The sequence below is a fragment of the Gastrolobium bilobum genome, unplaced genomic scaffold, assembly GCF_033153095.1.
Source record: "Gastrolobium bilobum isolate Gb01-03AN ecotype WA unplaced genomic scaffold, APGP_CSIRO_Gbil_v1 utg3798, whole genome shotgun sequence".
NCBI classification, from domain to species: Eukaryota; Viridiplantae; Streptophyta; class Magnoliopsida; order Fabales; family Fabaceae; genus Gastrolobium; species Gastrolobium bilobum.
Genome location: NW_026895871.1, coordinates 59417 through 73359, shown reverse-complemented (window position 1 = coordinate 73359; position 13943 = coordinate 59417). Strand labels below are relative to the sequence as shown.

General features: G+C 35.3%; 1 protein-coding gene across 6 annotated transcripts; it reads left to right on the top strand.

The window, feature by feature from the left end:
• The first annotated feature begins 1459 nt into the window (after positions 1-1459).
• On the top strand, positions 1460-12847 carry LOC133296538 (respiratory burst oxidase homolog protein B-like). 6 transcript variants are annotated; one of them, XM_061495544.1, is made up of 7 exons: positions 1460-2103; positions 2233-2323; positions 9629-9785; positions 9861-9909; positions 10124-10155; positions 10507-10646; positions 11222-11531. In XM_061495544.1, exons 3-7 carry the CDS (start codon positions 9631-9633, stop codon positions 11257-11259), a joined length of 414 nt encoding a protein of 137 aa, XP_061351528.1. In that variant the 5' UTR covers positions 1460-2103; positions 2233-2323; positions 9629-9630; the 3' UTR covers positions 11260-11531. The 6 variants fall into 6 exon arrangements, 4 of the variants coding, with proteins under 4 accessions (XP_061351528.1, XP_061351526.1, XP_061351527.1 ...); XM_061495542.1 differs by lacking the exons at positions 1460-2103; positions 2233-2323 and adding exons at positions 5019-5437; positions 5543-5617; XM_061495543.1 differs by lacking the exons at positions 1460-2103; positions 2233-2323 and adding exons at positions 5019-5617; positions 6828-6981.
• The last annotated feature ends 1096 nt before the right edge of the window (positions 12848-13943 follow it).

Sequence of the window (13943 nt, the reverse complement as noted above, 5' to 3'; positions counted from 1 at the left end):
TTAATTGACCCTTATATTTTCTCATGTAATGGAGATAATTTTACCTCATGGTTCAATGGACCCCTACATTATTAGGAGCTTTTGGTTTGGGTCAATGAATTATTAATTGCATTTTTGTGAAACCTTTAAATTTATGATCGGATGAGTAATAGTATGGTGACGTCAAGGGTGAGTGATAATATAGGGATATCGAGAAGCCTCTTTGTGTTGTTATGTTCTGCCTCATACGTTATAATTCTGAATCGAGTGAATAGAAGGTTAATCACTTATGCCTACACTAGTAATAATTATTAAAATTTAGAAATGTAAAGAAGTGTTTTGCAAATGGATTTGGTTTAGTTGTCTATTAATTGTGCACTAAAACCCTGAGCTCTATTATAGTTTTTTTTATAGCTGGAATTCCTTGGCTTAGTAAGATTTTTGTCCGTTTCATTCCACTTGTGTGATTTGGTATTTATTGATGTTTAAGAAGAACCCAGGAAATTGCCCGTATCATGGTTAAGCCTAGGAAGATTTTTTTTCTTTTCTTCCGTACGAACAAATTGTGTTAGGTCTATATTATATACTAATCATATAAAATACAAAATTGTTGGTAATGCTCTGAGATGTTGATGATTCTTATAGCTGGATGTATGAATGCAGTGAACTGTATGGCATGGTGTAGTGATATTAGACGTTAGACTTAGGCAGATTTTGGAATAGTAAGACGAAGTTTGGGGACAAACTTCCAAACAAGTTGGGGAGAGTGTAACAACCCGTCTAATTAGGAACCTATTTAAACTGCAATTAGGAATGAGGTAGAGTACTTGTCCTCGTATTATATGAAGGTTTGCTTTAGAATGTAGTTAAATTAAATTAGAGAAATTATTTGTATTACCATGATAGGTGAATACCTATTTAAGGCATGTGAAATTTTAGTTATGAGTATAGGGATAATTTAATTATTACATATAGAAAGCATAACTCTACTTATAATTATATGGGTATTCATTAAAAGTATGTGATTAATTTTAAGTTAATGAATAAACCCTTAGTAAATAATTAGAGGTACATAAAAAATTAGAAGGCTTGGGTTAATTCCTAAATAGGAAAACAATTGGGCCTTTGTTTTTGAAATTACCTTCTTTAAGGGCCACGGGCCAAGTCTCCAAATGAGGAGCCAAAATCAGCCCAAGGTACTTTCTCCACATGACTCCTTATCTCATCCCAAGCAAGTTCTACATGTCAGCTTATTATTGGTCTAGAATCAACCCTGTTTCCCTTATCCCTTCTTGCGCATGGTGTAATAGAAAAATGGGAATTCTGATTGCTTGTACCCTTGTTCAAAGTCATTCAGCGTGCCCCTCCTTGTAGCCAATGGGAAGAAAGAAAACTTTGCTGCATGTTTCCTTATTGGTCCATTTTAAATGCATGTCTTTCTATTGGTGGATGGTATCACATCCTTTAGTGTTGTATCTCCTCCCACCGTGCGCACATTTGAGGAAATAACAAGCATGATGTTGTTTCATTCTTGGTGAAACTTCGAGTCAGATGGTGAGGCCATAGTCTCATCCTTTTTCTCCTCTCTATGCGTTGGGGAACAAGCCACAAAACTCACTACTGACCCTTCCATCCAGAATCAATGAAGTCTCTCTCTCTTCCCAAATGACCGTAGGTACCAATAGTGAAGAACACATCAAAGAACTACTCCTTGTCGTTCCCTTCACCTTGTGCGCATAAGGGAGAATAAAGCAAAGTACATTCTGACCTTGGGTAGCATGAAAATCAGCCCTCTCACATCTCCATTTTCTCTCTCTATAGGCGTTGTTTGAAGGGGGCCGTAAGTTGGATGTTTATCCTTAGAAACAGAAACAAAAACACGGCTCTTCTTCCTTTCCCCAAACTGTGGCATGTATCAGAATGAGTACCATCATCTAGTTCCATTCCATCTCTTCATCTGTTCGGCCGAAGACATACCTAGGAGGTGAAGAAACTCTTTGTTGTTCCTTGTCCCATTCCACACCTTCGGCTGATGAGGAATCCCTCTGTATGCATAACCGAATTTAAGTTCACAGCCACCTCTCTTTCCCATCCTCTCCAGCCGAAACAACCATCATCAAGGAGGTGAGATGTTTCTTGATCTCCTTGTTTTTCATCTCATGAAGTGGATTGATGGAGTAGCTCTCCTTGCATGCAGCTGTGAACCCAGTCCTTGAAGAGTAAATAACCAACTTTGCTTGCAACCAAAACCAGGCCCTTAGGAGAGTAGAAGAGTAAGGATTAAAACGCCAATCTTGGGGACATCTACTTGTCCGATTGTGGAACCTGGGCCAGTTGCAAAGAGGTAATAAAGTATGAATCGAGTTTCCTTTATTTCTTCTGTTTCGGTTTGACTTATGTACCTAGGAAGTAGATTTCTGTCGCCATCTTTCCTTAACTCTGGTCGGCCACACAACAATAATAGAGAATGCTAGCAAGTGAATCTAATGAACTTCAAAACCTTTCTATCCTTTTCCTGTCTCGGTTCCCAAGTACGTCCTGGGAGGATAATTCTAATTGTTATTCCTTTGTTACGGCTTTGTATAAGTACTAGAAAATAAATTGAACCTGGCATGTGTGTTAATCTAAGTAAACAGCATGTTAGAAGACCTAAAAAAATTGCCCTCCTAAGTCTTGTAGGTAGGATGGTAAAAATCAGAATTTATGCTTGATGTTAAGGGTTTAGAAACCGATTCTGTATGCTAATTAAATCTTGGATTTTTGTTGTTGATTGACAAGTTGATAAGTAGTGTGAAGTCAGAAAATTAGTTGGCATATGAGTAAGGAAAACCGAAGATGGTGTGTTAAAATGTTAATCTTCATGCTTAATTAATGTGAGTAGGATTTGGGTAAAGGAAAAATATTAAGCCCCAACTTATTAATAACTGAATCTGTATGTGTTTGGTGGTGAGACCTACTGTGACTATTAGCTAGAGTATGAAATTTTGAACTGATGCTCACATGTTCTTTATGCTTAGTATTCGGTTATATGATATATGTATTCTGCTTTGGACTTGTCTTGATGGGAAATTCTGCCTATGTAAGTATTTGTTATTTGGCAGCTTGGTATTACATATACAAGAGATATATGCTATATGATTATGATTTAGTCATGCCTATGCACATCATGTTTCACCTGTGTCTGTTTGCGTGTGGGTCGAACATGCCATTGCATACCACATTATGCATTCATCTTGGAGACTGAAGTATATAATAAATATAAGCACACGGTTGAGCACGCATCATATAGGCATCCCTCCGGTACCAGGGTATGGGACACTTGGCTTCAGTCCGCATAGGTTGCAGTTAGAACCCTCTGAGGAGCCATTAAGGGAGGGACCTCCACTGTGCTTGTTAGTACGTGCACGACGGTGCTATGAATGTACTCTTTGGCATTATATACGCATCTTGATTAGTACTTTGGCGTTATATACGCACCTTGATTATATGTTAGCATCTGTCCGGAAATTTAAATGTTGATGCGACTGTTTTGGAATTTTGTACCTAGTCTAATATTGTTGTTGTATTGGTTTTAATGCCACACTACTGGGATTTCTCTCACCCCTTCGGGGGGCTGCATTTTTATAAATTGCAGGAAGATAAAGAAATATTTGATAACGCATGTCATTGGAAGTACTTGGTTGATGCTCTGCTGTTTGAGGATTACTGCTGTTAGTTCTGTTTCTGTTGGATTAGATACTGAAAGATTATATGCAATAAGATGTTATGAAGATTAGTAAACTTGTTTTGGGAATTGAATTCTGAAAATTTGATGAAGCCTTGCTGAACTATGTAATTATGTTTATGCATAATATCCTGAGAATCATGCACGATGTTCTTGCCGTTCCGATATCCAATTTATGTTATGTTTTACTTTCTAGGCGTTGGACATGATTTAATTGAGTAATAGTGTGAGATCTTTTGAAGAATTACATGATAGGATGTATATCCTGTTTTGAAAAAGAAGCGTAGCATGATATGTATATATTTGGTATTTAGTTTGCAAAAATAATTCTGCTGTATTTTAAAATTTGGATTTTTGAACTGTTTTTGTGAGTACTTTGCGAGTTGTTGTTCTGGGGTTACTGGCCTCCGATTGAGGTATATTTTATATGGACGTAAAGCCTCATTTGTGTACTTTCAGGTTATATAAACCTTACAATGCAATTCTGAAACCCCGATTTATTATGATTTTTACAAGTCCGGAAGTTTCTAGAAAAATACACTGAGTTTTTGGAGTACTTTACGAGTTTTGTTTCATGGGGTTATTCTTCTCCGATTCGCATATAATATATATGTAGGCGAAGCCCCAGATGTCTAGTTTCTATATTACAAAGAAAATTTTTGTGGATCGTTGAGCTTGATTTTATGCAAATTTTTCAAGACAGCAACGTCTGCTAGGAAAATAATATTTTCAGCAAGTTAAGAAATTTTGAAAGTGCACTCTGATTTTTGTAAGTGACTCGATTTCAATTATAACTTTTAATTAGCAACATCAAAAATGATTTTTCAGTATCAAAGCAAGGACGTTAAGAACTCTATTCCGCTTAGCAAACAACTCTCTTGGATGCATACAAGGGAGGGTGTTACAAGAAGGGTCAATTCAGCCCTAAATCTATAATCTCATGATCCCTTAGTTAACCTTTAATTAAGATTACCTTAAGAAAGTCTCTTGATCATTCCCCTTTGGCCAAATAGCACCCCTTGGCAATCTCCCTCCACCCTTATGTCTCCTTTTTATGCGCATAGGATGGTGAGAAAACAAGTTGATTTCTTGCAATTCCAATCAAACCCATCAGCCCTAGCCGACGTGTAATCAATAAGAAAGAAAGGAAATAGGTTTTGGTGACACTTGTCCAAAAAAAAATAATGCAATCAGCCCCACCTTATTTCTCCTCTCCATGTGCGCCTAACAAGAAGAGAGAAAGCAACTTAAGTGGTTGTCATTGTGTGCTAAACTAATTCAGCTTTATCTATATCCTATGTGTCCAGTAAATGAGAGGTAAAATCTAAATTGCATGCGTCTCTATTGGTCAAGAAAACTGCCCTCGTATACATCTCCCTCTTCCTTGTACGCATAATGTAGGGAAAAACACACACCTCTGATTGCATGTTCAGCCTTTGGTCAAGAGAATGGCCATTTTTCTATCACACCCTCTTCTCTTTGGGCGCACAACAAAGGAAAGAGACACCATTCTGGTCGCTCATGCATTTTGGTCCAGAAAATAATTTAGCCCTCATCCCATCCTTCCCTAAGCCGCTAGTCCAAAGAGGAGGACATCAACACTCAAGCTTACGTTCCTCTCTTTTCCCCATTGCTCGGTCAAACCCCAAGTTCAAGGAGCTGAAAACTCGATTCCTTGCAAGGAAGAGCGCTATAATTAAGTCCTGACCCATCTTCCCTTACATGCAAGAACAAGTGAGTATTCCTCCATCTTGTTCACTCTCTGATTTTTTTGCACATGAGCGTATGGGTGACCCATTTCTGTATTCTGTTTCTGCTCGACTTCTTGGGTGTTGGGAGTGTGAGGATGCTAGCACAACCCTTGGTGACTGCCCCCTTGGCTGAAAAGCGAGCTTTTAATGTACATGCAAGGAGGTAAGGACTCATTTTCAAGCTCCTCTCACCATCTCTGTTTCGGATTGTATGTGTGACAGTGGAGGATTATTGTTCTGTTATTCACTCCCCTTGTTTCTGCCCATTCGAGCAGCCATAGAATTGATGTTTGTAAACCCTAAAAAGAAAAACCGTGTGGAGCTTGGAAGAGAGCTCCTTGTCATGTTTTAGGACTGCTCTTTTGAATCAGTATAATAATCTAACCTTGCATGTTTTGAGTCCATAAGGACAGCATGCTATAAAGTAATTATTCATGGCTAAGGGAGAGAGGTGTCGTTATGTTAAAGAAGGAATTGAATACTTTAGGAGGATAATTTATGTTGGCCATTTTCCTTTCCTTAATTCTGTCATTTTGTACAGCCATAGGACTTGAGGCATGTGAGCCTAAACCGATATCTTGTGAGCATGGAAATAGCTCTCTTTAAATTTTGTTGGATTGTTTCTTGAATTAGAAAAATTAATTGAGTCTCGCATGTGTGACAAATTGTTGAAGGCAGCCTACTAGAAGGTTTTGTTCATGACTAAGATCCGATTTTGGGGCTTGAAAAATAGCCCTCATCATGTGTAGAGCCGTTTCGTTGGATTAGAAGGAAGTATCTAGCCTTAACCATGTAATGAATAAGTAGACAGCATGCTTAAGATTAGTTAGCGCATTCCTTAGACATGAGGACAATGTATGTAAATGAGAAATTGTAGGTCTCTTATTAATGGTCCAAACCGTGCATGTATGCCTAGGAAAACTTGAAATTTTTTATCTGTTAGTGAGTGGTAAAATTTAGTACTAAGTCAGAAAATTAAAATAGGAAGAGAACCATATAATTCGGCCAAGACCTTAAGATGGAAGCATCTAGTTAATGACTTTAATAAAACCGGAGTTGCATGCTAGAAAACTTGGGTGTTGTCACGTGGTAACCTTTGGTAATGAAACCTTAAGACGCACTACCAAAAACACGGCGTTCAGCGACAATCAATTTGCCACATTTAATAAAATCACTGAAAACTGCGAACGTTTTAAAAGATCCTAAATAAAAAGAAAAAGAAAATATGCACTGCACAGTTTGGTAACTAGAAAAAAAATGTCGTTGTATCCAAAATAAAAAGAAAAAAAACATCTCGCACAGACTCGCTCTTTATTTTCCCTGAAATTAGCAAAATTATGCGCTCCATCTAATTCTCTGACAAGAGCTCACAGCATAACACGAAGGAAGAACGCTTTGAGCTTCTCTACCGATTCAGAGTTGTATTACTTTGTCAATCTTCTCTCAACAAAGATCAATACACGCTTCAAGATTTCCACCTTCTTTGAAGAGCGGTTCTCCACCTTGGTTCTTCGTCCTTCATTCTTGGTACTCTGTTCTCCACCTTCTCTGCGTTGTTTTCATGATTCGTGGCTAGTTAAACCCAATTATATGCAGAATATAGGGTTAAATCTTTTGTCATTGATGTTCAATTGTTTGTTAGATTCACATTATGTCAGAGCCTAAGGTTTCACTAATTGAGTTGCCAAATTTCAACCTAAATATATATCCATTTCCATCTTGTGATTGATTGGTTTAGGTTTGCGACCTGTTTGTTTAAGGATATAGAAATTAACTTTTATTAACTTTTATCATTTATATACCAAGGCCTTGGAAGCATGACGTGAGAAGTGTTTGTAAGATTCATATATTTCTTGCTTTATGTTCAAAAGATGGCTGATGGGATTAACATTTTGCAGATTCCTATGTGCAAAAGAAGCATCCGATTTGTTTCACTAATGATTTTTTTACCCTCAACTAACTTTTTTCACCTACAAATTTGTGGTTATCTTTCTCTACATCTTACTTGTGATTTTAGGTTGGGATAAATTTTAATTTAAAAACTCAAATTTAAGGTGTTTGTATGTATACGGTTACCTTTAAAACTCCAAGTATATCCATCTTTTTGAATGATAATAGGTTAAATAGCAGTCATGTTTAAGATTTGGGAGAAGTTTTCATTAGGGATAAAATTGGTGTTAATTGGGGCTATGCATAAATAATGCTTGATTAAATACCCAAGTGAAATATATATTGTTAAAGTTTGTTTTGAATTGTGTACAGGATAATTGGTACCTTAAGCTTGAGGACATTTCCAAGGAATGAGATCTAGGCATCCAATTGAAATTACGACATTTTTCTGCATAATTCTTCTGCAACAATTGGACTAAAGCAGTTATTTTTTAGTGCAATCATTGCATGTGAAAGCTTATTTACAATATTATTAAACTAGAAAGTTCCAAAATTTTATCTTAACTATGCAATTTCCAATATGCTCATGAATGTAACTATCTTACTGTAAATTATAATTTAAGTCAGTTCACTTTAATGGGTCAAAAATTGAGTTATAGGAACGTTTTACAAGTGAAATCAGTCTCATTTGAAAGTTCATTTATAATAGTTTGAAAATTTTCATCTTGAATGCACGATTTAGTGAGCTTCAGTGCTTTGTCTTGACTTTAAATATAGGGAAATCCAGAAAAATCCATTACTTGAGATAGGTAACTTCGTTTGCAAACTCTATACTTTCTTATTACTGCAGATGTTGACGGAGAAGACTGTCAACTTGGGGAAAAAATATTAATTGATAATATGTTTTTTAAAATTATTTTGGAGTTATAGAGTTATAAAAAAATATAACTTCGTTTGCATACGTTAATAAATTTTCCTCTACATATACCTGCAAGCATTCAAGTTTCGTGAAATTGCATTGATGATCTTAATGGCATACTCATTGTTGTCTGAGGTATTGTAAGCTCACACATTTTGTCTGCTATTGATTTGGCATTAGTTGCAAGGCTAGAACAAATTGGATTTGGGTTCAGTCATTATGTATGTAGCTCAGTTTGGAGATTTGGGCTATTTATTAAGTTTTAGTTTTAAGGACATAACTGTTAATAACATTGAGATTTAGGTCTCTATATTTCTGAGGACACATACTACCCTATGCCACATTCTAGACATTCACTGGTAATAGCATATATAGTACCTTTTTTCTCTTTTTTTTGTTTTTTTGTTTTTTTACGCATTGGAACGTGCATGATTCCCTCTGCATTCAATGCTCTTATTAGATTATTGGTTTTTTTACTGTGAATATCTCACTTGCCTCAGTCTGGATATGTTCAAAGAGCACATTCAAAAGTTGCCTCAGTCTTTTTCTTTAATATGAAGTCATAAGTCATAGATAAGATTCGAATTTCAAAGAGCACATTCCTATTTATGCATAACTTGTAATTAATATAACAATGATTTACTAGGAAATTTTGAATCTCTTCCCTAGTCAATTCTGCAGTTCAATATCCTTCAGTTAGGGTACTAACATCAAAGAATAATGCCACTTTCACGAACTAGTGCATACAATCTGCTGATATCCCTATTTTTTTAAAGAAAAAAAAGGCATAATAATCCATTCTGGTTCCGAAAAGATTGGGCTCACATCCATTTAGTCCATGAAAGATAGGTGAGATCAATTTAGTCCCTTTATAATGGAAAGTGACATCAAAACCATCCTTCCATGCTGTAACAATCCGTGAGATTAAATTGATGTCAACTTCCTATGATTGAGGGACTGAATTAGTGCCATTTTCTTATTATTGAGGGACTAAATTGATAACACTTAGATTTCAGGGACCAAATTGATGTCAACTTAATCTTTTAGGTACCAAAATTGTAGTTTACTCAAAAAGAATAAAAAATAAAAAAATAAATAATAAATAAAATTATTGTAACTTGTGAAACGATTTTAAAAACTGAAGAAATAATTTGATAAATATGTAAAACTTGTGCTTTTGGAGAACTTTGGGAAAATAACATCATGCAATAACAAAATTATGGTGAAACCCTAGTTCCAACTTATGACAATGAGCTCCACACTCTTTCTTGTTTCTATTGATTAAATTATTCAGGATTTTTCAACCACATGATGTTTCCAACCACTACCTTATTTATTCACTTACAAATTTGTCGTTTTGTATAGGGATGTTGTCATCATCAAAGTTTGCCAACGAATTGCTAAGGGCACTAAGAGGAAACGAGGATTGGAAATTCAATATCACCAAAACTGAATTGCATACATTTTGGTTTCGGATGAAAGATGATTCCATTAACTCAAGAATGCGAATCTTCTTTGACATGTAAAAGTCCTCTTCTAGACTCTTCTCTTCACAATTTTGAAATTTGTTTGTAATTTTTGCTTTGCTTTACTTTAGGTGTAACAGAAACATGGATGGAAGAATTACCGAGATGGATATAAAGCAGGTTATTATTTAATAAACTTATTAGTCCAACTTACCATTGTACAATTTGTATGAATATTACTACACTATTGCTTCACCTCCATGATATCCATACAGGATCCAAGTTACTGAATACAAGAAGTTTACAAAAAGTAGAATGGCTGGCTTAGACTTCCCTAGTCACCCATCTTGTTTAATCAGATTCTTTTGATTTTTTGACTTAATCTCTTTCCCAGCTGAAGCAGCCACAAAGAAATACCAATTTGATGTGAGTTATTATATACATTGGTCAAAATCGGCATGCTTAACTATCTATTTGAATTTTAAAATTTAATTTGATGACACCATATGCTACTTTACAGATTCAAGTTAAGAATGTCTAATATAAAGTAGTGTATGTGTAAGAGATAAGTTTGCAATTTGTGGAAAAAAATCATTGTCAAGTTCTTACCAATTTTGTTGATCTGGGTATGCTCCTAATCAAAGATGCGTAGATAGATATTCATGTAGGTTAGTAGATGCCAATTTGTGAAGCTTTTTTTTTAATATCTCTTTTTTTCCATCATACAATCAATTTCTTCTACCTTATTATGTTGATGGTCCCTTTATGTATGTGTAGGCTTCACGAAGGGTTCGGTTGCGCAATGGCCCTTCTCGAACAAAGTCCATGCTCTTCAGGAAAGAGGAACCATATTATGGGAATAATGGGCAATGATTTATGGTACCATTTTCATGAACAAGGGCAGAAGCAAGAAAAAGGTGCCATTTTCCTTAGACTCCCATTCTTTAACATACCCTGCAATTAACCGCAAACTTTGCATTAATATATATGTTGCCTTGAATAATAGTCAGAGATAAGAAGAGCTGTCCTTAGGCTGTTGAGAACTTGAAAGATCATAGTTTTGGGCCATGTAAATTATTCTCAACTTTATATCACAGATCCTGCAAGTATATAATCACTTGCAAGTCCTAGAAGAACAATGTCCTTGCCAACCCTATCTATGTTGAGTAAAAAAATAGTACAGAAGAAGATTAAAGAATAGGTTTACTCTTTAAAACCCCTACACCCTGACTGATTTCTGCAACTTCAATCTGAAGTAGATGATCCACAATACCCAAATGTATTTCTCATTTTGTTGAGAGCTGAGCATCTCCAGTTTTAAACTGAAGAGAAAAAGGAAGAAACTGGATGTACCATAAACCAATAGTTTCAGCTTTGTTAATAAGGAATAAGAAATCTAAAATCTGGGATTGATTATTTGAAGTGTAGTTAATAAGTAACTAACACTGTTATATATACGTGTGGATGAGTCTTCGGTTCTATTTTGTTGCAGGTTTAACAAGGTGTGGGAAAAGTTGCAGACTTCGTTAGTTGAATTACTTGAAGCCAGATCTAAATCATGGGAACTACACCCAAGAGGAAGTTGAATTAATCATCAAATTACACCAACAACTTGGAAATAAGTATATAAGTTTTCTGTTTTTTATAATTTATTCTAAATTTAATGGCTATTGTTTATTTATTTTACATGAATCATAGATTTTGAGTGTCCAAGTGATCCATTACTTTTGTATATGTTTTGGGTGAGTTCTATACAATGGAAATGTTGACAATGCAACGCTATTATAAAACCATAAAGAAGATTTGACGTGTTGCTGAATTTACCGAGTTGATGCTAATTTTTCTCACAGGGCTTTATTTTATTTCCTTATAAGCTAGATAGTTTCAGGATAGAAACTAAACCATGCTCTGTATTAAGTGCTTTCAATTGTTTTATTGTTTTTTTAAATGACAGCAAAAAAAAAATTAGAATTTGGATAGAGGCATATTATAAAAAAATAAAAATGTATTATTTTTTTTATTTTCTCCCTAAAAATTAGCCACATTTATAATGTGGCTAATATAAAAGTAACCGTGGCAAATATAATGCTACCACACTCATGACAGCAGTAGCAAAGTGAGGAAAGAAATGTGGCCAAATAAATGCCACGCCAAGATTAGCCACATTTGGCAAAAGTGTGGTAGTTTGGTTTAGCCACGTTTTTTGTTAAACTTAGCCACGTTTTTAAATGTGGCTAAACAATCTTTTTTTTGTAGTGACGGTATATTAATTTAATTTAAGAAGATTGAAATAGATGATGAGTCAAGAATTTAGGAGAATGGAAAAATTATATAATGTATAGTAACTTCTGTTATGAGAAGTACTTGTTATGCGGCAGTTTGGTATTAAAAGTACATGAAGTATATGCTATTATGATGATGATCTAGTCATGCATAAATACATCATAATTCATCTGTTTCTTTTTGTGTGTGCGAAGCATATCATGGCATACAGCATTGTGCATCCAGTTTGGAAACCGAATTATAATATAAGCATATGAATAAGCACGCATCATATAGGCATCCCTCCGGTACCAGGGTATGGGACACTTGGATTCAGTCCGCATAGGCCACAGTTGGAATTCACCTTGATGGGAGCCAATATGGAATCTCCATTGTGTATGTTAGTACGTGCACTGCAGTGCTATGAGCGTACATTACCATGACGTTATATACGCACCATGATTGGTACTTTGGCGTTATATACGCACTGTGATTATATGTTAGCATCTGTCCAGAAGATTATAGGTTGATGCGACTGTTTTGGAATTCTATGCCTAGTCTAATATTGTTGCTTTACTCATTTTACTATCACACTATTGGGATTTTTCTCACCCCTTCGGGGGCTCAATTTTATAAATTGCAGGAGGACTTAGAAGCGTTTGAAGAGGTGTTTGATGACATGATCAAATGAATAAATCTGTTTGAGTTATGTTGTTGGCAACCTTGTTGTTTGCTCACTGTTTCTGCTGATTGTATTCTGATTATTTGACCTTGGTGTATTTTCTTAAAGGATGGCATGCCATGATGTATATTCTGTTTTGAAAAGAAACGTAGCATAATTTTTTATATGTCTAGTATTTAGTTTGCAAAAATAATTCTGCTGTATTTAAAATTCATATTTTTGAACCGTTGTTGCGAGCACTTTACGAGTTGTCGTTCTGGGGCTACAGACCTCCGAATGAGGTATAATTTATATGTATGTAAAGCCCCGGTTGTGTACTTTCAGATTATATAAAGATTATGTTCAGAGCTTATAAGCCTGATTTATTATGATTTTTACAAGTCAGGAGGTTTTTGGAAAAATACACTGAATTATCTAGTACTTTGCGAGTTCTGTTTCGGGAGCTAAAGGACTCCGAATGGGCTATAATTTATATGAACCTGAAGCCCCACATGTCTAGTTTCGGATTATATAAGTTTTACAATGAAATTCTGAAAACTCGATTTATTATGATTTTTGCAAGACAGACAGGTTTACAGGAAAATTATTATTTCAGCAAGCTAAGTTATTTTTGAGTTGCACACTGTTTTCAAGAGAAATCAGAGTTGCACAGCGAAAGTGTTTTTTTATAAAATTTACTTGCTGATTCTATTTTACGAAGTCAGTTTTCCAGGCGAGATTTGAATTGGTATCATCAAAATGTTTTTACAGAATAAGAAGTTTATACGATAACGTTGCGACTCTAATCGATTTTAGCTGACACTTCCCTTGGATGCATACAGGGGAGGGTGTCACATTTAAATTCCAAATTTAGATTCGAAATTTAAAATTAGAATTTAAATTAATTTTATTTAAATTCAAATTTCAAATTCGAAATTCGAAATTCGAAATTTAGATTTCAATTTAATTTTATTAATTTAACATTTAAATTAATTAGGTTACATCATGGATCAAGTCCAACTTGACCCATGATGCCACTTACTCTCTCTTGGCCCAATATGTGGACTTTTCCAACTTAGGCCCATTATGCCTTATTGGGCCCAAAACACACATGCTAGAATTCAAGACAACTTAAGGTGTTTTTGTGTGCGACCCATCAGGCCCAACATAGCCACTGACGTAAATGGGCTTGAGCCCATTAGGCCCAATCCATCTAATGACAACACAAAGCACTAGCAATGCTTTGTTGTCCCAGAGCTAGTTGAGTTCATCGAATGATCAACCTGTTATA

Coding starts and splice junctions, on each gene's coding strand:
- LOC133296538 (XM_061495542.1), top strand. Junction 10,156..10,506: donor CAAAGAAATACCAATTTGAT/GTGAGTTATTAT, acceptor ATGTATGTGTAG/GCTTCACGAAGGGTTCGGTT. Junction 10,647..11,221: donor AGGGCAGAAGCAAGAAAAAG/GTGCCATTTTCC, acceptor ATTTTGTTGCAG/GTTTAACAAGGTGTGGGAAA.